The following is a 24186-nucleotide window of genomic DNA, read 5'->3' as shown; positions in this document are numbered from 1 at the left end:
CGCCTAACGCACTTCCGCATGAAGGCCACAGAGATAGACAGTCGAGCGAGCTAGAGAGGCCTATGTCAGGCTGGAGGGGGCAGGAGGCGGAAGCGACCCGGAGAGGCAAGATGGCCACTGCTGGGGGTGGCGGAGGAGTTGCCTCCAGGGGCCGACGAGCCTGCCTTCTCCTTTGCTTCGTTCCTTTGCTAGCAGGTGAGCCCTCCCCACTCCCCAGAGCCCCAAGGTCTTCTTTGAGAGAACTTCCCTTACTCTGAAACCGCCCAGGCGCCCTTGTCTGCTCTCGGGTCTTCTGTCCCGCCGATTCCTAAACCCCCCTACTCCGAGTTCCCCGGAAACAAGTTCCGCCTTTCTGGAGTATTTAAAGCCTCCTCCCCGCCCCGAAGCAGCCCTCCCAGTATCCGGCCCTTTGGTCTGAGGGGTTGCGTTATCTGAGGCCACCATCTAATATCCTGGTTAGTTTGGCTTTCTGGGGCTAGTCCTTTTGTTGATACTGGGTGAGGCTTGTTCCCGTCATTGTGCCTCAGTTTCTCCTGTAAAGTAAATTGGGACAGACTCATGCATTCCTTAGCAATTCATAACTTCGAGGCACTATTACCAGGAGCCTGAAGTTTGGGGGGGCTTGTTTTTCTTGGGCAAGGGAGGTGCTGCAGCAGGTGTTTGCTTACAAAGATTTGCTTTTCATGTAGGATTGTTCATCTTGTGGGGTCCTAAAAGGTCGTCCTGCTTCCTCACTTTCTCAAGCACCCTCTGGTCCTTCATCAACCCAAATGTTGGGAGCTCTTGTCCTTCAGAATCATCGAAGAAGGAAGAACCCCACACTCCCTCACTATTGACTATTGATTGACTATTGTATTAGGTGTAGTTGTAAGAGCTGAATCTGACAGTTGTGTGTATAACTGGCTTTCCTTCATTTCCACCTCTTCTCTTGAGAATACAGAGAAAAATGGAATTTGAGCTCTTTTTACAATTAATCAGTATTCCACATACAGGGCTTCCTTTGACCATATTTTCTCTTACCTGGGGACCATTATGACTGCCCTACCATGGTTTGTAATAATCCTTTTGAGTTTCTAATAGTGGTTTTGGAAGGAGTGAATAGAATAGGTACCATCTTGGAACTAAATGGAAATATGAAGTGGATATAATTCATTTTATAAATGATAAAACTGAGCCCAGAGAAGGTGAGCTATTTGCTTAATGTGACAAGATAGGTTAGGGACACTGATAAAGCTAGAACTTAAGTCTCCCATCCCAAGATTTTTCCAGCTGACATAAGCTGGCCTCTTGTCACCTTGCTGAGATGAGTGAGGGAACTGTGCGTCCTTTTTTAAGCTTCTTTCTTACACCTGTTGCTTTCTTTTCAGGTTTGTGCCAAGCAAATTCTGTGGAGAGGAAGATCTACATCCCTTTGAACAGAACAGCTCCCTGTGTCCGCCTGCTCAATGCCACTCACCAGATTGGTTGCCAGTGTAAGTTGAAGATTCATGCGTTAATATTCTTAGTATTCCAGCCTCTATATACTGCATGTTAATTGCTGGTAGCAGGAAAGCTGGTAAGAATAGGAAAGAAGGGAAATCACTGTTGTCACACCTGTTGGTCCCTTTTTTAACCTTACCTTCTGTCTTAGAATCAATATTATGTATTGGTTCCAAAGCTGAAGAGTGGTAAGGGCTAGGCAGTGGGGGTTAAGTGACTTGCCCAGGGTCACACAGCTGGGAAATAATCTGAGGCCAGAAATGAACCCAGGACCTCCCATCTCCAGGTCTGGCTATCAATCTATTGAGCCATGTAGCTGCCCCCTATATTGATCTTTTTAAAAAATAAATTTACGGATATATTGTGTTTTGACACAACAAATGCTTCCCAATAAACAACTAAACAAATCCTTTTACAAAATATATCCCCCCAAAAAAAGATTATTTATTTTTTAAAATATTGTATTTTGATAACAAATTTCCATAGTTTTCCAAAGTTATGTGATCCATATTATCTCCCTTCCTTCTTCCCTCCTCCCTCCTAGAGCTAACAAGATTATTGATTTTTTTAAAAAGAAAGAAAAGTGTCTTAACTTTTTATAGTACTAATGACCATTTTTGATCAGACCTTTACCATACCATACTAATAATATTAATGATGTCATTATTGTCACTGTAAATAGATAATCTATATCAATAAAGATTTTTTATCTTTTTTATATCTGTGTATTGATATCTATCTTTTGCCTCTGATTTACTGCATATGATTTCTTCCATTTCTCTGAATTCTTCACATTTGTCACTCCTTAATGCTTGCTAACATTAAATTCATGTCATAATTTATTCACCTATTCAGTTGTTGGGAACACATTTTGTTTTTAGTTCTCTGTTGTCAGAAATCCTGTTGTAAACTTTTTTTTTTAAGATAGGTCTTTTCTTACTGTCATTAAGCTTTTTGGGATATAGGCCCATCTAAATATCTGGGTCAAAGGGAGTGAACAATCTAGTATCAATGAATTATCATGCCCGTCTTCCTATAATCTTTGCTTTTTGGTGGTTGTGAAATAGTACTTAAGGATTCTCTTAACTTGCCTTTTTCCCCCTTGTTATTAATGACTGTGTACATTTCTAAGTGGTTATAAATAGCTTTTATTTCTTCTTTTGAAAATAGTTTACGTCTGTTGCATATAAGTATGATTCAATAGGAAGAATACTGGCTCAGAAATAGAAGACCTGGGTTCAAATCCCACCCCTGTTGCTTGCTTTAAATAAGTCATGTAATCTGCTTAGGTTTCAGTTTCCTCATCTGTAAAATTAGGAATTTGGACTAGAATATAAGCTTCATCTTCTTTTTTTTTTTTAACTAATTAATGTATTACCAATTACATGTTCTAACAAATTTCTACATAAGTTTTCCTAAGTTATATGATCAAACTTCTCTTCCTCCCTACCCTTTCCCCAATTTTGCCACATCCTCTCCAATATTTATCATTTTCCTTTACTGTTATATTAGCCAATCTGATAGGTGTGAGATGGTACTTGGGAGTTGTTTTAATTTGCATTTCTCCAATCAAGAGGGATTTAGAACATTATTTCATATGATTATTCATAATTTTGACTTCTTTATTTGAAAACTGTCTGTTCATATCCTTGACCATTTGTTAATTGGGGAATGACTTATATTCTTATAAATTTGATTTAATTCTTCATATGTTTCAGAATAGAATGTAAGCTTCTTAAAGACAATAACTTTCTTTCTTGCTTAAATTTTTATTTCAAAAGTGCTTAGGACAGTACCTAGCACTTGGCAATGAATAATCTGAATGGCTTCTGAATTTCCTTCTAGGTCTAGATCTATGATCTTTTGATTGCTTGTATAGTGTTGTAAAGATAATTTAAGGGTTGTGACTTAAAATCTAAATTAATTGCCTGCCAGGGGGAAAAAATCCCAAATAAAATACCCAAATCAGTCTGGAAATTTATGGTAAATTTAATTAATATAGAGGGAAAGATTTAAGGAGAAAGAGGGAAGAAGGTATAGGATTTCTCCAACCTGGCCTGTGCCAGGGGGAGTTCAGATCTCCGCCACTAGGTCTCTTGAAGGAGATTAGAGGCTTCTAAGAGGATAAAGTTTGGAAAGTAAGGGAGGAAAAACTCAGCCAGAAACTCACCACTGAACCAGATAATAGCTGTAGCCATGCCAAGATGCTGAAAGGCCCAGCATGCTGCCACCAGCCACCTCTCCGCCGCCAAAGGTACCAGAGAGAGGAAGTGATGTGAAATATATAGACCTTTTACTCGTCCCCTCCTCTAAATTTTCATGTCTACTAATCATATCAGAGGCTTTTCTCTAGGACTGCCCATTCTTTAGTTCTCATCTTCTTTGATTAGATGATATCTTTTGAGTTACTTAATACTTCTTTGTTAAGTTCACTTTTTGTTAGTTACTTAACCTTTTTGTGATTAATTTACCCTTTATATAATTACTTAATACCTTTTTGCATTAAGATCTTAAAGTAGACTTAGCTTAAAGTTCTAGCTTCACTATAAAGTAAGAACTAAGTACCTTCATTGTTCAATCAGGAGATTACAATTCCATCTTCTCCATAAAGTAAGATCTAAGTAGGGTGGAGTAATCTAAATTTCACAGTGTACAGTCTGAGATATTCTTTTGAGAAGCAATGAGTTGTTTGATGAGGAAGAAACTCTGAGAATGCTAATTAGTAGTCATTTTTGGGAATCAGTGAAATCATTGATCTTTTTGTTATCAGGAAAAATGAATGTAGTATTAATAACTCCTATATAAACGAACATCTCAGGAGAGAATGGGTTGATTGACTCCTATAGTCGCATTACTTGATTCTTATTCTACCAATAGTACTTATTCTACACATCCCATTTCCTTCTGAAATAGGAAGTTAAGGTATAGCCAGGTGGTTCAGTGGATTGAGAGCCAAGCCTAGAGAAAGGAGAGTATGGGTTCAAATTTGGCCTCAGACACTGCTGTGTGACTCTCGACAAGTCACTTAGCTCCATTGCCTACCCCTTACTAGTCTTCTGCCTTGGAACCTATACAAAGTATTCATTCTAAGACAGAAGGTAAGAGTTAAAAAAGAAATAGGAAGTTAGATTTTTTTTAAATGATGAGTTCTAGGAGAGAGTCTGGTAAGAAACTCATATAATATGTGCCTTTGAACAAATTATTTCACTTCTCCGAGTCTTGGTTTCTATTCTTTCTGCAAAAATTATAAAAAATGACTCCTTTCTTTTCTTCAGTGGAGGATTTGAATTTCAGTGAGAGTATCCATGGAAGCATTTTCAATTCACAAAGATAAGTTTAGCAGTTCAAGAAAGCATGGTCTTATAAGCAAAGCTGAACACCAAAGCTGAACTGAAAGGAGGAGGAGCAAGATTTAGGCTCTTTTCTCATTAGAAAATTTTTTTTCTTTTCAGACTAGCTAGGTCCAAGTCTCTCTCCAAGTTTATCCACCTCTGAACCAGGCTACACCCTTTTTAATTGGAGTTGCTAACATGATAATCCTTTGGGGAAATAGTAAGACATGGTGTTGTTTTACTGATAACAATGCCCTCTGTTTATTGGACTCCTTTCCCTAGGGAGCTCAAAGGGTTGTTGTATGGGTTTCTTTTTCATACATTCTGTTCTGTTCCTATAGTGAGATGAGCTTAGATGAGATGAGGTTAGAGAGCAGATCAACTGATTGTCATTTATTTCCCAGAGAAGTTAAGCAAATTGTTTAAGGTCATATAATAGACCAGGAATGCTCCACAGACTAGAATCTAGGTTTTTCATCACTTCTTTTCCCCAGGCTTCATTAATGCAGAAGATATTAATCTTTCATAGTCCTTTTTTTTTTTACTCTCCAAGTTGGTACATATAGTGCAATTACAGTGGTCTACAGTAGAGGTATCAATCTCAATTAGAAAATGGACCATAGTTTATATATTTACTTGGAAAACCACAAATTAATATTATCTGTATTGTAATATGTTTACCATGTTCTAGTTACATTTCAACTTGGTTCTGCAGCCTTATGGTTTTGCAGACCACAAGGGGCCTCAATTTGGCTCCTTTTGTTTGCCGTGTTTTCAGATGTTGGTAAAAGTTGTTTCAAACTTGGAACTTTTCCCAAGTGTTCATTATCTACCAAGCAGTTCTTTTCTTCCATGTTCAACTATTCTTTCAGGGTCCCCAAACTATATTCTAGGAGAGAGATAAGCTAGCAGCAGTATATGAAGCTGCATGAGAACTCATGATTTTATTCTGTTTATGCCAATCACTGATATTCCATTTTCTAGAGCAATAGTGTTTGAATGAAGTATCCAGTATCCGTTAGATAGGAAAGAAACATTGGGGGAAATTGAGGTGTCTGTGTGGGTCACTGAGAAATTTGGAGTGGCCTCTACTCTAGGATTACTAAACCATTTGCCCAGAAATCCCAACGTTCTCAATTAATCCTCATTTGAGGCACACCAGGAACAAGTACAGTTGTTCCCATTGAGACACCTGAGGTATAAGGGCCTAAGTAATTTAGTTACAAAGGAAAAATTAGAGCAAGAATCTAGGCGCTAGAAGGGCAAGAACTGAATATATGTGGTCAGATCTGGTGGCCTTTTCTCAGTCTTCATTCTTCTTAAATCTTCTGCTACATTTCACTCCCTTCTCCTCCTATATAACTACTCTCTTGGTTTTCATAACTTTTTTCTCTTCTGGGTCTCTTGTCTGACTGCTTCTTCTTGTTCATCTTTATTGGCTCATCATCCTTTTTAATGCCCCTTATTGTACATATTCTCCATGGTTTTGTCCTAGGCCTCTTCTCACTTCTTTAAATACCATGAGTTATTAACCTTTTTTCAGTCATGGGCCCTTTGGCAGTCTAGTGAAACCAACAGACTCCTCAGAATAATAGTTTTAAATAAATAAGATTATAGGGAAAACCAGTTATATCGAAATAGTTACCAAAGAAGTTTTAAAAGTTCACAAACCCTAGCTTAAGAAGTCCTATATTCCCTTTTGATAATTTAATCAGCCCCATAGGTTTAACTGTGATCTCAATGCATATGTGTATATATGTATATGATGTATAGCTATATCTCAGTACAAATATATATAGACATACGATATTATTTAATGTATTAAACATGTATGTTTAGTTACACACATGTAATACATATAGATACATACATGTGTATATAATAAAATAGATACATATCTAGATTATAGAAAGAGGAGAGAGAGATCAATATGACTCTTTAGTTCCAGTCAATCCCCTAAGCTTAGGCTCTATATTGTCAGTTTCCTGCTGTACATTTCAAACTGGATGATTTGACATATCCAAAACCCAACACATTTTGCCCCAAACCTCCTCTCTTCCGTACTTCCTTATTTCTAAAAAATGTACTTCCTTATTTCTATAGAAAGCACAACCATCATTCTATTGCAAGCTTGTAACTTTGGCATTATCCTCAATTCCTTGCTCTCCCTTACCCATATATCCAATCAGTTGCTAAATCTTATTACTATTTCTATTTTCACATTTCATGTATCTGATCCCTTCTTTCCACTCACACAGCTACTACCTTAGTTCAGGCTCTTGTCACTTCTCTCTTAGTTTATTTCAACAGCCTTCTGATTGTCTGTCTCCTTCATTCAAGTCTTTCAATTTAAGTCCATTCTCTACACTGTTGCCAAAGTAAAACTTTGAACCAGACAGACTAGACTTTATTCTCTCTGTCTTCTCCAAACACATATGACTCTCCATCTCCCATCTCCCTGCTGTTGAAGTGGCTAGTCTGCATTCTTGGAACGTTCTCTTCACTTCAGTTTAGAACATCTCTCTCATCCTCTAAGACTCAGCTCGGATAGCATTTAAAAAAAACAATAACCTTACTTTCTGTCTTAGAATTGATACTGTTGGTTCCAAGACAGAAGAGTGATTGGGTGAGACAGTTGGGGGTTAGGTGATTTGCCAAGGTCACACAGTTTAAAAGTGTCTAAGATCAGATTTGAGCCCAAGACCTTCCTTCTCCAGGCCTGACTCTGTCCACTGAGCTACCTAGCTGCTCCCAGACACCATCTTATTCATAAATCTTTTCAGATTTTCCCTCCATCCCCCAACTGTTAATGCTATCCCTCCCAAAGTACCTTAGTGTTTTTTTTTTTAAATCTACTTTGTATATATTAAGCTTTATATGTGTACACATTTCTCCCATTATAATGTAAGGGCCTCACTTATAAGGATTTTTTTTTCTTTTTTACTTATATCTCCAGCCTCTAGCATCTACCTGGTACATAGTATGCATTTGGTAAATATTTGTTGATCTGTTGATATAATTTCATTTAATAGATATGGGCTTGTGAATTTTGGGTGTTTTAAGTAAGATAGTTAAGTGTAGATAAAACAAAGATGAGTGAGGTAGTGAAGGCTATAGCTATCTTTTGCTTCCATGATCCTCTTTTCACTGATTCCCATGACCACTTCATCCACATGTCTAGCAGACAATCCTTTCTCTTCCTTATTACTGCAAATTTTCAGGTGAATTGAGAATGATCTAGCTATTAAATATTAGCTTAAAGATAGTTCCATTTCCCCACACTTGTATAAGTTTCAGTGCATGCTGGCCCAGTGAAATATTCAATAGAATAAATTCTGGGTTCTTTACTTTGTTCTGTCTGGTCCCTGCAGCTTCCATTAGTGGGGACACAGGAGTAATCCACGTAGTCGAAGAGGAGGAAGACCTGGAGTGGGTTTTAACTGAAGGCCCTAATCCACCCTACATGGTACTGCTGGAAGGCAACCTTTTTACAAGGTGAGGTCTGGGTGTGCATTCCTGGAAAAGGTGAACAAGCAGAGGAAAATATGAGTCCCCTCCCAGCTTTGAAAGATGGGTACTACCCTTGACTTTCCTGGTGTTAGGTCCTTTTGAAAAATGTTAAAGATTTTAAAAGAACCTTTTCAATGATCCTGAAAGTAGATCTGTCATCTAGCTTGGGAGTGTTTGGGTAGAGGGATAGCAGCCAGCATTATCCAGAGTCACGAGAAGCTGGGATTAGGTTTAGGATCAGAGATCCCACAATAGGGCTAAATGAGGAAAGATAGCTTAACTCTCCAGTCAGATATTTTTAACTCTTCAAAGGAAGAGAGTCAGGGATGTTGGACTGTTTGACACTTTTTTTTCTCTCTTCCTCTATCCCAATATTTCTTCTTGTTCTAGGAAAGTGATGGAGAAGCTGAAGGGAACCATACGAATCTCTGGTCTTGCTGTGGCTCTTGCCAAACCCAGTCCTGAAGATGGTTTCTCTCCCAGCCTTGAATGCCCTAATGATGGCTTTGGTAAGAGCCCTGAAAAGCCAGGCACTACTATCCATGGCTTGTTATTTGAATGCCATTGATTTGGTCATTTGTTGCCCCAAGAGGATCTTTAAAGGGAATGCATATGAATATCTGTGTATATATGATTGTGAGAAATGTGGTGTGCTAGATATGCGTATGTGTTCACTTAAATGACCATCTACACCAGGGGTCCCCAAACTACTGCCCGCAGGCCACATGTGACCCCCTGAGGCCATTTATCTGGCCCCCACCACACTTCCAGAAGGGGCACCTCTTTCATTGGTGGTCATTGAGAGGAGCACTGTATGTGGTGGTGCTGCAGAGTGCAGTGTCGCTCACGTACAGTACTACTGATGACATAATCCTTTGTGTGGCGCCTTGTTCTAAGAGTAACTGAACGAGAATGAGGCACCTCGCAAAGGATTATGTGGCTGCACAATGGAAGACGTTAGCATGGTGAGTGGCAATCTGGGGGAGGGGATTCTGTACTGTGTATACTGTTGCCCAGTATAGTGGTGGTGGTGATGGGCCTGTGCAAGGTGTGACAGGCCCATCACAGCCAACATAGTTCGACCCTCCTACGGTCTGAGGGATAGTGAACTGGCCCCCTGTGTAAAAAGTTTGGGGACCCCTGATCTACATCATAGACAATAATATTGCCTCATCCTTTCCATCCACTCCATTCCAAAGACACTCAGATTTCAAGATGGATAACTTGGTTCCTATTGGTACCATGGTTCATCTCTGGGAACTGTGCCAGCTCCTTTAAACACTAGGCTCTCAAGATATATTCATTTTGTATTACATGTCACACTCTTTAGTACTGGATTCCTCTTCCTCTCAGGTATCTACTCTAACTCTTATGGGTCAGAGTATGCCCACTGCAAAGAAGGAAATTGGAACCAACTTGGCAATGGGTTAGCCTATGAAGATTTTGACTTCCCCATCTTTCTGCTAGAAGATGAGAATGAAACACAGGTTATCAAGCAGGTAACAATGCAGTCTGTTTCTTTTCCTCTCCCTTTTTCCTCTTGCATTTCTAATTGCTTGAGAATTGTGAACTTTAGATTACTCCACCCTACTTAGTCTAACAAAATCAGGAATGTCTACACCCATATTTAAGGATTAAGTATTTAGGAGGATGGTCTATGACAGACATGTGCTAGCAAATGACAAATCAGAAACAGCTGACAGATCCCTGTGCTGTCCTAAGTCAAGCTTAAGCTACCATTGGTACAGGTGAGACGCAGGAAAGTGATGAAGTCTATATATTTCGCTTCACTTCCTCTCTCCGGCCTCTTGGACGGTGGAGAGGTGGCTGGCGGCAGCATGCTGGGCATCTTGGCATCTTGGTGTGGCTGCAGCTATTGTCCAGTTTGGCGGTGAGTTTTTCTTGATATTATACTGGGAGAAGCTGAGTAGCTAGTTCATGTTCAGGCATCTTAGCTGAGCTCTCTTGGAGTTTAGGCTGATACTTTCTCCTTTACCTTCAAAAAACTATCTTCTTAGAGAAAGCCCCTAATCTTCTCCCTGGTTCAGGCCAGGCAGGAGAAATCCTACACCTTTTCCCTCTCCCTTCTCCTTAATTTCTTTTCTCTATATTAATTAAAATCACCATAAATTTCCAGCTGACTTGGGTGTTTTATTTGGGATATTCCCTGGCGACCAAAAATTAAATTTAGACTAGATCACGACCCTAAATTATCCTTACAGAATAGAGCATACAGAGAACATAAGCATTTTCCCATCTGCAGAGGACTGTATTTTATATAAACTTGGTATTTTCCTTAGTGTCTAGCATACTGTGGATGCTTAATAAATGTTTGTTGAATTTTTTTTATGATATAGAATACCCTGAGAAAGGCCTATGAGTGTGTTCTTGTCCTTCCTGACCATTTGCACTCTAGATGATCCCTACTGTATTACTTTTTATTGTTGGATAGGAGTTGAAGGCAGATTCTTAGGAGAAGAAGCCCATTGGAATCTAGTAAAGCAGAGGTCTCTGAGTTAACCTGGGAAAACTAAAGTGGAAGGGTTTCTATTATGTGAGTCTAGCCACATTAAACCAGTAATCTTTGGCACCCAGCTACCTGGCCCAGGCCTATATACTGCCATCATCAGCCCACCTGAAAAAAGCCAAATAGTAAACAAAATTATTTTTCCATTAAAAATGTTAGGTTAAGGTGTACAGCATGTGAAAGGAAAAGAAATGGGCTTACATTCTCTGTCCTAGAGAACAACAAATCACATTATGAAACTAAAATGCTTGAAGGAGGATTTAGAAGTAAATTAAGAATAGAGAACTTAATTGAAATAGGCAATAGAGTCTGCACAAATCACCCATCACCATCCTCAATATAATTCACTAATATTACTAATAATTTCATTAAATAAAAGAGGAGAAAAGTCGTAACACGGTAAGTGTACTTGGAATATCAAAATGTAACTTAACTTTAAAGCATTTAGCTTATACCTAAAAGATTTCCGTTAATTCTGACCATTTTAAGCTAACTATAGTTCTAATATATATCAAATCAACTAATTCTAAATTAACCCAAACCAGTAAAACCTTCCTAGTAAAGGTGATAGAATAGATACAATAGGTGCAATAATAATAGTACCAAAAGGGAAAAATGAAAGACTTATTAATAGCACATAAAAGCTGTATGGGGGGAAAAGGGTTAATTTTATAAAAAGGTTGGACTAGATTATACTTAAAATAGGGTTGCCAGGAAATTAATTTATTCCAAAAGAGAATTATTTACAAAATATAGAATGAAGTAAGAAAATGAGAGAGAGGATAGGCTAAGATATCTAGCCTAAGCACTAAGTAATTTACTCCCGGCCTCTGGCTCAACCCAGGCAGGGAGAATTAGTCCTTAGGCCTTGGCAAAGCCAAGGACCTAGGGAAGTCTCTCTCAAGAGGCTAGTCTCTTCAGAAAATCTAATATGAAAGGAGTCAGCCTTTCACTCACCACGACTCAGGTCCAGCCTCCACTCCAAAGAAAGAACTGTCAGTAGAACTCCACTCAAGAAGTTGTCACTCCCTTTTAAAGACACTTTCTCTTGCGTCATTTCCTGTGCCTCTCCCTAATTTTTACGTGGACAAATCATGGTCTAAAGCTAACTTAGGACTGCCCAGGAGGCAGTCAGTCAATTCTGATTGTCACCCACTATTGCACATGTGGGTCACAGACCTCCCACTTACTGATTAAGTAGGATATTTACACTTTTGGTGATTAAATCTAAAAATAGGTAGGGGTTACAATTTAATCTTCACAATCAGGGGAGAGTTAATTAATTTCATTTTCACAATCAGGGAAGAGTTAAATTTAATCTTCACAAAGCAAAGATTAGTCCTTGTACCTTTTGCATAATGATTTAGCTAGTTAATACAGACAAAAAGAATTATGCCTGACTCCCCAAAATTAAGTGAGCTACTATAAAACAGTTAATTTGAACCAACTCGGCTATGTAGCAAAATAGTGAGATTTTATAGTAGAAGTAAAAAACCTATCGAACTTAATGATAGCTAGTTATCCAAAACACGAATTTCAATTCAACCTTAAGTTTAATATAAAACACTAATACTACTTAACCATACCTTAGACTTAAAAGTTAGTCAAATGAAGGACAATTCTTTTGACCTAGTAGACAAACTGAATTTGAGGATAATGACAAACTTAGTCTTCCATTGAAGGCCTAAATTAAGAAAGCATTAAAGCTTAAATATAAATTTACAATTTACTCTCATAAAATAATGACAAAGCTTCCTGGCCCAGGCTAGCATTTTGGAGACCTTTTCTTAAATGGTGCAGGCAAGAGTTCTTTTCATGTGAAACAGAGGAGGAGGTCTTTGGAATAGTTCACTAGTTCTAACCCTTTATTTCAATGGTTCTCTTTCCTCTAGTGTTATTGGGATCACAACCGGGGAGTGAATGGATCTGCCCCTACCTACCCACTGTGTGCAATGCAGCTTTTCTCACACATGCATGCTGTCACCAGCACAGTCACTTGCATGCGGCGCAGTGCCATCCAAAGCACATTCAGCATCAACCCAGGTGGGTCTGGGGCCTAGGGGCAGGGGTATTCGTGGCATTAGCAGATGGCATTAGGGCACAGGAGTGGCCAAAAGGAAAACAACCCTAGACTGGTAAGGTTGTACATTCCTGGAAGACTTCCTCAAACAATGATATGGTACAGAGCCCAGCAGCTCTAACCAATATATCAGTAATTCCACAACCAGTTTGCATGCTTTATACTTTTCTTACAAGACAGTAGAGGGTGGTGTGTGGCAGAGAATAAGACCTGGAAGAGATGGAGGATCTGGTCAAAGGAGCCTTCCCTGTTTCCTTTGTGCCCCACCTCCCCATCCCAGATAATCTCTGTCCTCTCCAGAAGTTGTCTGTGACCCCCTGGCTGACTTCAACGTGTGGAATACATTGAATCCTTTGAATATATCTGGGACGTTAGAGCCTGGGGACAAGGTCATCATCGCTGCCACCAAGGTCAGTGCCGGTCTAGACACTATTAAGTGTGGGAAGAGGAAGCAATATCTATTAGTGGGTAAGATGGAGTTGGTTGGCATGGTACAGACTTCTCTCAAGAATGTCAGGCCTTAATACCACAGGACAATTATAGTAGGGACCTAGGTGAATCAGGACATTCAAAAGAGGCAGTGTCTTGCTTAAAGGTTGGAGCCATTCAATAGAACTATTGGTTTTATTCTTAGCACAAAGAGATGTGTCCCCTTGAGTAGAAGACAAGGGCTCATAGCACCTAAATTGGGAAGTTTTCATAGCTTGAGGAAGGCATGCTACTAAAAGCTTCCCTTCTCTCTCCCTTCTTTTTGCTATATCCAGTTGGACAGTCGATCATTCTTCTGGAATGTGGCTCCTGGGGCTGAGAGTGCTGTTGGTTCTTTCGTCACCCAGCTGGCTGCAGCTGAAGCACTGCAGAAGGCACCAGATGTGGCAACTCTGCCCCGGAATGTTATGTTTGTTTTCTTCCAAGGGGTGAGGGCCCTCCCTGACTGGTAAAATGGCTTGTGTTCTAAAGCATTTGAGTTTAGACTAGAGAGGGAGTGAAAGCCCTGCTCCTGTGTTCCAATGTCATTCACCAGATAGTTGCTGAGGGGTATCAGTCCTTCATAGAGTTGGTATATGCTCGCTCAAAGGGCAGATCAGCTTGGGAGCCTCTTGGTAACTTGGCACACTTTTCCATCTCATCTTAGATTTGAATATCTTCATCTCTTTCCTCCTTTGCCTCTGCCCTTCTTTGCTACCCTTCTTCTTCAAACCCTAGAGTCAGGTGGTTTTGATCTTTTCATTGGGGATTCTCACTGAATATTGGCAAGCCTGATATCACAGTATTTCTCCTCAACTCTCCAAACTCAGTGTCTTTGCTGGCTCCTCCTCTTTAGTGGCCGGGAGATTGTTCTTGATGCTAGTGCTGGATCTTGGCTATAGAATGTGGTAGCAACAGTGAGGGCAGAGGTATTGAGGAGAGGGGGAGAAAAAAATAGGTGCTTCACAGCTGATGTTCCCCTAAGGGCTCCCCTATGGCTGCCTCTCCTTTACTGGGCTTCCTCTGGCTCTTGTGCTGGGACCCATCTAAGAGAGGGTCATGCTTCTTCCAACAGAGGTGATATGAGGGCAACTTCAGAGTCTCATTGCTGTGGCAAGTTGACCCTGGGTTGGGATGTTGCGAGCCTTTAGCTTGAGGAACAAACTGGTGCTATGATCATTTGTACTCTCTGTGGCTGCCCCATCTCAATGATATTATTCTCATTCTCTCCCATTTTGTTTCATAGGAGACTTTTGACTACATTGGTAGCTCACGAATGGTGTATGACATGGAAAAGGGCAAATTTCCTGTCCTGCTGGAGAATATACATTCATTTGTGGAACTTGGACAGGTATGTGGCTTGCTTTTCTTACCCACTCCCATCCTTTTGTTTCCTTGATGTATTCTCCCCATTTCCTGTCTCCTTCAAGTTTTGTCTCTTCCCTCTGATCCTTTGTCTCTTGAATTTTTCTTCAGTTCCCCTACTCCGGCATCTTTCTCTTCTCCCCTCAGGGTGGGGTCCTGAACTAAGAGGGCTCAGTTTTGCTGCTGATTCCTGTTCTTTATCCATAGGTAGCCTTACGGAATTCTTCAGATTTGTGGATGCATACAGACCCTATGTCACAGAGAGATGAATCCATTCGTATGGAGGTAACCTCGTCTTCCATTCCTTGTTCACACAACTTAAGACATTGCCCCACCTACCCTGAGAGCCTTAGGTTGAGAGGAGGATAAAGACAGAATACTGTGCTTCTTTGTGAAGCCTTTCTTGATCTCCCATAACTGCTGGCTTCCTCTCTTCCAGAGGCCCTTGTCTTTAATTACTTTGTATATATTTATACTGCATATATTAATATTTGTACTTCTTATCTCCTTCCATTAATATATAAGCTCCGTGTGATTAGAGCTTGTTCCATTTCATGGTATTTCTATCCTAGCACAGTGCCTGGCACACAGTAGGGCCTTAATAAATACTTGTTGATTAATTACCTGCTAATTTCAAACCCTGGGGAGAACATTTAACATGTTTCAGTAGTATGAGACTACCTATTAGAGGGGGATGGATCTCTCCTATTTCCTCTTTGAAGAGCTTTTCATTTCCTTCTCTTATTATTGTTGTAAATATCCAACCCGAAAACTCCCTTATCTCAAAGTTGGAGCAAGGTTAGGTATGAGCTATTTATCCTGCTTGGAACTGCCTCCCTATTCTCCTCAGTTTGTGTAAATGCTACCTTTCTTTTTAAGAATGGCTCAAATCCCATTGCCTTGGGGCTTTTTCATGACTGGCCCAATTATTGGTCACTTTCCTATGAATTCCTACCTATAGTCTTTGCCTCTCACTTGGCATTTAGCATATTCTTCCTAGTCTTTATACTTTTATTTTTGAATCCTGTTTTCCAGACTGATAATAAGTCACTCCAGGTTGAGGGCTGAGTCTGAGTCCTCATGAATTAGTATAGAATTTAACACATAATAGGTGTTCAATAAGGGTTTGATGATGGTGATAATTGAAACCCTCAGCCTACAACCTAATGTGCTTGGGTTTCATTCTTGGCCCTCTGCCTCTGGCTCATAAACAGTTCTTTCCTTCTTCCTGCATCTCAGTTTCTTTCTATGTAAAGTGGAAAGATATTCAGAATGCCTTGGCCCAGGAGGCTAGAAGAATTCAGACCTAGAATGGCCTTGATCATGCCTATCATCAGGTCTGGACATTGAATTGCAGCAAAGTAAGAACTGTCCAAGCTTATGCCATATGGGTAGGTTTTTTTTTTTAATTAATTTTTTTTATTTGGTCAATTTCAAACATTCCTTGGTTACAAAAATCATATTCTATTCCTCCCTCCTCTCCCCCTGCCCTTCCCATAGCCGATGCGCAATTCCACTGGGTATTACATGTTACCTTGATCAGAACCTATTTCCATGTTGTTGATGTTTGCACTAGGATGTTCAATTAGGGTCCAATCATATCCCCCTTGACCCATGTAATCAAGCAGTTGTTTTCTTGGGTATTTCTACTCCCCCAACTTTTCCTCTGAATGTGGATAGTGTTCTCTTCTCATAGATCCCCCTGGGTTGTTCAGGATCACTGCATTGCCACTAATGGAGAAGTCCATTACATTCAAATGTACCACAGTGTATCAGTCTCTGTGTACAATGTTCTCCTGGTTCTGCTCCTTTTGCTCTGCATCACTTCCTGGAGGTTGTTCCAGTTTCCATGGAATTCATCCACTTTATTATTCCTTTGAGCACAACAGTATTTCATCACCAACATATACCACAATTTGTTCAGCCATTCCCCAATTGAAGGCATCTCCTTATTTTCCAATTTTTTGCCACCACAAAGAGTGCAGCTATGAATATTCTTGTTCATGTATTTTTCCTTATTATCTCTTTGGGGTACAAACCCAGCAGTGCTATGGCTAGATCAAAGGGCAGATAGTCTTTTAGCACCCTAGGGGCATAGTTCCAAATTGCCCTCCCAAATGATTGGATCAATTCACAACCCCACCAGCGATGCATTAATGTCCCAACTTTGCCAAATGTTGCTGTCATGTTAGCCAATCTGCTAGGTGTGAGGTGACACCTCAGAGTTGTTTTGATTTGTATCTCTCTTATTATAAGAGATTTCATATGGGTAGTTTTAAGAAACTTTCAGAAGGTCCTGCTTTTCCTTTTTCTCTTCCTGCTCAAGCATGGTTAGACTTGATGGCTTCAGAGGTCTTTTCCATTGCTCAGATTCCATGAGTCTTACTAACCTGTGCATCTTTCCCCTTCTCTTCTGCCTCTCACATCACCTCTCTAGGTCCAGAATCTCCTGACTATATTGAGGAACAGCAGCATTGGTGTCCCTAATGTTACAATGCAAGATGTGAACCCACCACGTTCTCTTCCACCATCCTCACTACAGAGGTTTCTCCGTGGCCAAAACATCTCTGGGGTTGTGCTTACTGATTATTCTCACTCCTTTTCCAACAGGTATCCAATACCCCTTGCCCTGTTTTCCACTTTGAGAAGTAGCTCTGAATTCAGGGACCCAAGAAAGGAGGAAGAGACTTTGGCCTTCTTTACTTGAGAGAGATGAAATGTTTTTTTCCTTTCATGTGGTCCTCTAAACTCAATGCTCAGGTTGACTCAAATCCCCCCACCTTGAGTTTAGTAGGCTCCAACCCTGGTATGGTTCCAGGGCTTTCCCACCCAGCCCTTCCGTTTGAGTTGTAAAGTTCTTTCTGGCACCTTTCTCTAATAATCATGCTAATCCTCCCTGTCATCTTAGCTGTACATTTCCATTCCTTAAGGCAGTATTTCAGCCAGACTCTGTAAAAGGTCTATGACCAGCAGAGGGCAGTAGCCCAAGCAGGAGTACTGTGGAATGATTTGGGGGAGGGACAGTAATTAGGGGGTCTCTCTGAGTGGTACTGTAGATTGAGAAAGAGTCCTTCACAACTGGGAGGAAAGCAGAGATAATTAATATGGCCATGACCAATAAGCCTTATTTGGCTTCCTTCCCTGTCCCCATCAATAATAATAATAATAATAACTCACTATCCACCACAATACCTGGTTGCAAATGAGGCTACAGTTTGCTAAGAATAAAGCTTATGGAGATTGGCTTTTTTCTCTGACTTTGAGTCTCTCTCCAACCAACTTCCTACAACAGGTCAAATTGGGCAAAGGGAAATGAGTTAGGCCCAGAGCCCTCCCAGATAGGGAGTGCATCATAGCCAGGAGTACCTGTGTCCACTTACTCAGGGTCAGGATTGGTGCAAAGTGAATTTCTTTTCATTGAATTCAAATCAATGAATCACTTTCATTACCCCTATTCACTCTATGGATTGAGAGTTTATCTGTGCATTGGTATATATATTTTCAGTGTGTTTATCAGACTGATGTAGTTCACTAGGCAGCCTAGGGCTTTTACTAATAGTGAAGACTAGAGGTCCTTTATAAACTTGAAGGTCACATGATTATAAACAAATTTTTCTACAGCATTATATTCTAGATTCTCAGGTTGGCAGGTTCTTGTCCATCTTCCAAATTGCCCTTTTTTGCCCATTCCTAAGTCTTCCAGCCTTAACTATCAGGAAATCCTTTGTGTTTTCCTAAAACTCCTATTGCTGTACTGTTCCCTTATTATATCTTCTCCCTCTCTTCAGCACTGTTCTTATATGTCAACACATCTACCCCAAGGGGGATGAAAAGTGAAATATTGAGACATGGGAGAGTTGAGGGACAAGGGCTTGACCTTGTCCAAAGGCCATCCACACTCACTTTGGCCCCTCCTGGCAGGTATTACCAGAGCATCTATGATACCCCAGAGAACATTGGTCTGAAGTATCCTGCAAGCCTGAAGCCTGATGAGGCCATGGATTTTGTGACTGATACAGCCAAGGTAACCCAACTGTGGGAGGGCTTTGAAGGAGCCAGGTGACATTCTGGTGAACATTAAGAACCTGGTATGTCTGTAGGTAAGGGAATGGAAAGAACCACTGCTGAAATAAGACATTTGGGTGTAGTGGAGAGAAAGCACAGGATTTGGGTTGAAGATGAGCTAAGATTTAAGTGCTTGGGTGGGATATAGGCAGGAAAGGTAAGTTTTGCCTGAGATTGTCAGCCCCATTTCTCCTTTCAACCTTCCCCAGTCCTTGGCAGCTGTGGCCACAGTGCTGGGCCGTGCACTATACCAGCTAGCAGGGGGAACCAACTACACCGCTGTTGAGGCTGATCCAAAAACGGTAAGAGCAGATGGGGCTCTAGTCCTGGCAAGATACCAGGGCTCTCCTACCCCTCCCTTCTGTCTCTGTGTGTTTACACAGCAGGCTGCCCCCTGTCCCTCACCACCCCCTGCATGTTCCCCCAGAGTCTCAGGATTCAGATGGTCTGGCTTCTGCCAGTAAGGACTCATGACACATTTCCTTAGGGAGCATCCATAAAGACCTCATTCTCATTTCTTACGTGCCAACCACTTTCTTAGTTCTAGAATTCATCTGACCAGGCTTCTCCCTGTCCTCTTTTCTTTGGACCCAATGATAAATTTTCTGATTTCCCCATCCCTTGCCCATACCCATACCTGGAATTTAGCTGGTGGGACCCCCTCTCTTCATTGATCCCAGGTTTCTCGCTTGCTCTATGGGTTCCTGGTTAAAGCCAACAACTCGTGGTTCCAGTCAGTTATCAAGCAGGATCTGAAGGTCTTCCTGGGTAAGTGGCAGAGGCAAGGATGAAACTTCTGAGCAAAGAGAGTAGGAACAGGGAGGTGGAGTCATTTCAGTTGCTTTAGCCTTGATTCCATTTTTCTCCCTCTTCAATACTGTTGTTTCCCTTCTTTACTTTATCCCTTTTCCTTAACCCTTTCTTTTTTCTGTCTATTCATTTGAACTTTTTCTGGCCTGTGTCTGTTGTCTTTTCCTTATATACCATCCAAACCTTCTTTTTCCTGGTTCTTACTACTCCCCCCCTCCCCTAATCAGGAGATGGGCCCCTCCAGCATTACATTGCCGTTTCCAGCCCCATCAATACCACCTATGTGGTGCAGTATGTACTGGCAAACTTGACTGGCACTGTGGTCAACCTTACCCGGGAGGAGTGCCAAGATCCAAAGAAGACTCAAGATGCAAACAAGGATGTGAGTCTGGGGATAGAGGGTTGCTGTGAAGGTGTTTCTCTTATTAGAGCTGGACCTCTTTCCAATATAGGACCAAGGGAGTTGAATTAGGTTGTTAGAGGGAATGATATAGACCATGATCAACTCTTAAACTGGCCTAAGTGGTAAGGAGGGTGGAGAGTGAGGCTATCTACACTATTGGCTGTTCAGAGGGGAAAGTCTGGTGTAAAGGTCAAAGGGCATGATGGATTCAGATATGAAATCTTGTTCTGTGTGTAGTTGTACGAGTATGCATGGGTACAAGGCCCTGTGGACCCCAGTGGGACAAGTAGACTCTCTCAGTGTGTGCGCTCCACAGCAAGACTTGTCAAGGCTGTGTCTCCTGCTTTTGAGCTGCAGCAGTGGGAATCCTCTGAATATTCTACTTGGACAGAAAGCCGCTGGAAAGACATCCGTGCCCGCATTTTTCTTGTAGCTAGCAAGGAGCTTGAGGTGAGGACCTGAGGACTTGGGACAAGGGTGGAGAAATACAAGAGAATAAGAGCAGGCTGGAGGAAGAGATGAGTACTCTATTTCTTTTTGGGAGGCAGAGTGTCGTTTTGGAAGAGACTGTATCATCCACCTCCAACAGTAGTCTGGTCACTGTTTCCTTTTCCTAACAGCAACCTTTGTATCTCTATCCATGGCTACCTTACCCAACTGGGAAAGAATTTTCAGTCCTAGTCCAAGATGAAATTTCATTCTCTACATCATTTTGCCTCCATAGTGAGAGTCTTTAGAGATTATGTTGGTGATCTTTGGAGTTTGAGATACCTTTGTCCCAAAAGAGTGACAGACTGAATTGTCATGTTGAAAGAGCACTGAACTTGGGGCCAGAGGCCTTGGGCTTAAGTCCTTGATTGGTCGCTTATTAATGTGACCTTAGACAAATCACTTTATATCTCTGAGCTTCGAGGCCTGGCTATCCACCCATGGAGCAATTTAGCTGCCATAAGCCAGGAGTTCTTAATCTTTCTTGTGTTATGGACCCTTTTTAGCAGTCTGGTAATGCATTCCAGGTCCTTTTTTGGAATAATATTTCAAAATGTATAAAATACATAGTATTACAAAGGAACCCAATTATATTGAAATAGTTATTAAAATATCTTTAAAAAAATTAATGGATCGTAAGTAAAGAACCTTTATTCTAAATTAAGCTTCCTTCTAGCTCTAAAATCAGTGATCCTATGATGTCTCATCTCTGGTTCTAGATCAGTTGATTTTTTAATATTTTCTGAGAAATACAAACTGTGTCTCTGCTTTAGTAGTTAATAGTATAGTTAAGATTTAAGTACAAGAATGAATCTATCCCAAAGCATACTTTTTCATGCTGCTCTTAATTCTGATTGTCTCTTTTGTCTCCTTGACCTCCCTCCATATAGTTTGTCACCCTGATTGTGGGCCTCAGCATCCTCTTTGTCTCTCTCATCATTACCTACTTCATCAATGCCAAAGCTGATATCCTGTTCACCACCCCTCGAGAACCAGGAGCTGTGTCTTACTGATGGGAGACCAAGTTCCTCCCTTCCAGCTCTCCAAATCCTTTCCTGGATGGCCAGTCTCCCTCCAGGGCACAAACTACTAGGTCGACACTGGAAACTCCTCTGGCCAGACTGAGTCTAATGGGCAGGAGCGGGACTGTCCTACACAAGAGACAGACAAGCAGACAAATATTACCTCCCTTTTCTTTTTCCTACCTTCCTCTTTTCCTCCCTTCCTCCATTCTGGAATTACAAAATGAGGGTGCCATCTCCAGTAACTTTCTTTTCTTGCTGCCTGCCTTCCCTTCCCCTTATCCTCACCCTTACCTCTTAGCTACCACCCCTGTACCAGGAATAAGTGGGGGTGAGGAGAGGGAATTTTTGCATTGAATTATGTGGTTCTTAGCTAGGATGGAAGGAAACCTTTGTGGGCTGAGCTTGATTCCTATTTCCCAGCGAGCTTCTTCTAAGCCCTTAGATAACACATCTGGGGTTGGAGTGCCACAGGGTCGGGTTCCCTCTTTGACCAGTGATGGTCAATTGTATTTTTTTCTTAAATTGTAATATCTTTTGTTGTTGGTTTTGTACATATATAAATAGTCAATTTCATTAAAACAGATTATCCCATGTAGCCTGTACCTTATTCTTTCAGGATCTCTCCTTCAGTGAAGTTGAGGTAATGAGTTAAGGAACTGAGAGACCTTCCTGACTGTTGGTTACCCCACTGTTCTCTGGGTTTCTGAAGAGTCCCTAAGAATAGACTTTTGATGAAAAGGATGGAAATTTGGGAAGAGGGAGTAACCTGAGACCTATTGCCTTAGAAACTCACGAAACATCATTTTTTCTTAGTGACCCCTCCATTTTGCCCAGGCATGTGGCTTTTTGAACTAATGAAAGGGCAAGATTCTATAAGAGAGTAGGGCTAGGGGTTGGCTTTGGACTAAGGTTGGTTTGGGGGGGAAGCTAGATATCTCACTGCTAGTCCTGGAGTCAGAAAGAACTGAGTTCAAATCCAGCATCAGACACTTACTAGCTGTGGAATCCTGGTCAAGTCACTTAACTTCTGTTTCCCTTAATCCACTGGAGAAGGAAATAGCAAACCACTCCAGTGTCTTTGCTAAGAAAATCTCATGGACAGCATTGGCATTCATTGGTCCATAGAGTCACGAAGAGTTGGACACTCCTGAATAAGAAGAACAACAGGGATGAAGGAGAGATCAGAAAACTTTTCTTATCCCCCTCCCTTTGTCACTGGTCAACGGGGCATCTCTAATATGAAGGTAAAGGTGATGGAATAAAAGAGAGAGGGATAGTATATGCTCATCACAAATGTATGAACTATTCTTTGGCTGTTTTATTTTTTCTGATAAGACTCATCCCCACCACCTCACATCCCTTGGGTGGGAGAGGCTGGGGAGGGAAGCATATTTGGGGGGCTGGAAAATAATGGGTATCCTGCTGCTTCTTCCCCACCCCCTCCTCAGCTTTGTGCTGAGAAAACTGTGTGCTGGCGGGAGATGCACACAGCTGCCTCCATCATCTGGGCCAGTTCTGCGCCTCCCTTGGCCAACAGGTCTCCCAGTGGATGAAGCAATAAGCTCCCTCATCCTGCTGGCAGCCTCAGGGAGCAGGGAAGCAGTTGGGTGCCAGCAAAGGGGGTTGGGCTCTCAATGGAGAGAATAAGTTTTCACACTTTGGTGGGAGGGGGCATGGACAATAAAATGATCCTCTAAAATCTCACCTCCACTTTTAGCCACCTTTCTCCCAGTCCTACCTCAGATCAAATTAGAAAAGTGGATCTTTTCACCCTCAGTCTAAATACCATCCTCTCCCCCTCCAAAAAGCTGTGATTGGGAGGAACCATGTCTATGATCTTGTCCAGCAACTTGGATGGACAAAATATGGACAGATTAGGAAAGGGGTGCAGAAAGATTTCCCAGGAAGGGAGATAACTCAGTTTCCTCAATCTTCTATTCCTGGGCTTGCTAATCAGTGTCTTAATATCTAGTCTTCCTCCTGTTGCCATTCTTTGCCTGGGCTGTTACTTTTCCTGGCCTATGCAGGGCAGCTTTTTTCTCCACCCACAGGAGTGGGCTGGGTAATTCCATTACCAACTTGAAAACCCAGACAGATTTGGACCCATCCACTCCTCTGGTAATCACCTTTCTCCCATTCCACTTTACCTGGGGGAACCCATATAGCTTTTAACTCTACATCTTTCCCACATCTGAGTCATCCAAATTTTTGAGCCTAAAAAGTCCGGTGACCTTGTGCCCAAACACTTAAGGGGTGATAGTTTCAGTTGGAAAAGCATTGTTTTGGTAACTCCCAAAACTCAACCCTATTGCATGCCCCATTGAGCTGGTGTTTTAGATTAATTGGAACTGGGAGAAACCTTAGAGATAAATTTAATCCAACCTTTCATTTTACAAATGAGGAAACCTTGAGGCCTAGAGTGATGAAGTGATATGTAAAAGTCAAAGTCATTGCATTTTGGTAACAGAGTTTAAAACCCAAGACTTTGGGGATCCAAATTCAATATTCTTTCCAATGTCATCTCATATTTAGCATGTGCTACATGCTAGATGAATTGCTTTGCTCTGACACTACTAACATGGGAAGGCAGGAATGCTTCCCAAACATAACTCACATTTATATGGTACTTTTAA

The 24186-nt window shown here is 41.2% G+C and overlaps 1 protein-coding gene across 3 annotated transcripts; it reads left to right on the top strand.

Moving 5' to 3' along the window:
• Positions 1–62: 62 nt before the first annotated feature.
• Positions 63–22148, top strand: NCSTN (nicastrin). Of its 3 annotated transcripts, none has more exons than XM_007481646.3 (17): positions 63–195; positions 1368–1472; positions 8183–8306; positions 8712–8830; positions 9675–9820; positions 12741–12891; positions 13232–13338; positions 13693–13845; positions 14643–14747; positions 14969–15046; positions 17199–17371; positions 18683–18785; positions 19036–19128; positions 19507–19594; positions 19864–20018; positions 20277–20489; positions 21419–22148. In XM_007481646.3, exons 1-17 carry the CDS (start codon positions 63–65, stop codon positions 21539–21541), a joined length of 2169 nt encoding a protein of 722 aa, XP_007481708.1. In that variant the 3' UTR covers positions 21542–22148. The 3 variants fall into 3 exon arrangements, with proteins under 3 accessions (XP_007481708.1, XP_001379384.2, XP_056672137.1); XM_001379347.5 differs by having other exon boundaries at positions 13229–13338; XM_056816159.1 differs by lacking the exon at positions 63–195 and adding an exon at positions 378–455 and having other exon boundaries at positions 13229–13338.
• Positions 22149–24186: the final 2038 nt, after the last annotated feature.

Source organism: Monodelphis domestica, chromosome 2, assembly GCF_027887165.1.
Source record: "Monodelphis domestica isolate mMonDom1 chromosome 2, mMonDom1.pri, whole genome shotgun sequence".
Lineage (NCBI taxonomy): Eukaryota > Metazoa > Chordata > Mammalia > Didelphimorphia > Didelphidae > Monodelphis > Monodelphis domestica.
Note: the sequence above shows the minus strand (reverse complement) of the source record. Positions and strands in the feature narration are given on the sequence as shown.

What these genes read in the sequence shown, in the direction of transcription:
- NCSTN (XM_001379347.5), top strand. Translation starts at nt 63, where the DNA reads ATGTCAGGCTGGAGGGGGCAGGAGGCGGAAGCGACCCGGAGAGGCAAG. An exon ending in GAAGGCAACCTTTTTACAAG is followed by an intron (nt 8,307 to 8,711) that starts GTGAGGTCTGGG and finishes TTCTTGTTCTAG; the next exon opens with GAAAGTGATGGAGAAGCTGA. An exon ending in CTCAAGATGCAAACAAGGAT is followed by an intron (nt 20,019 to 20,276) that starts GTGAGTCTGGGG and finishes TTCTGTGTGTAG; the next exon opens with TTGTACGAGTATGCATGGGT.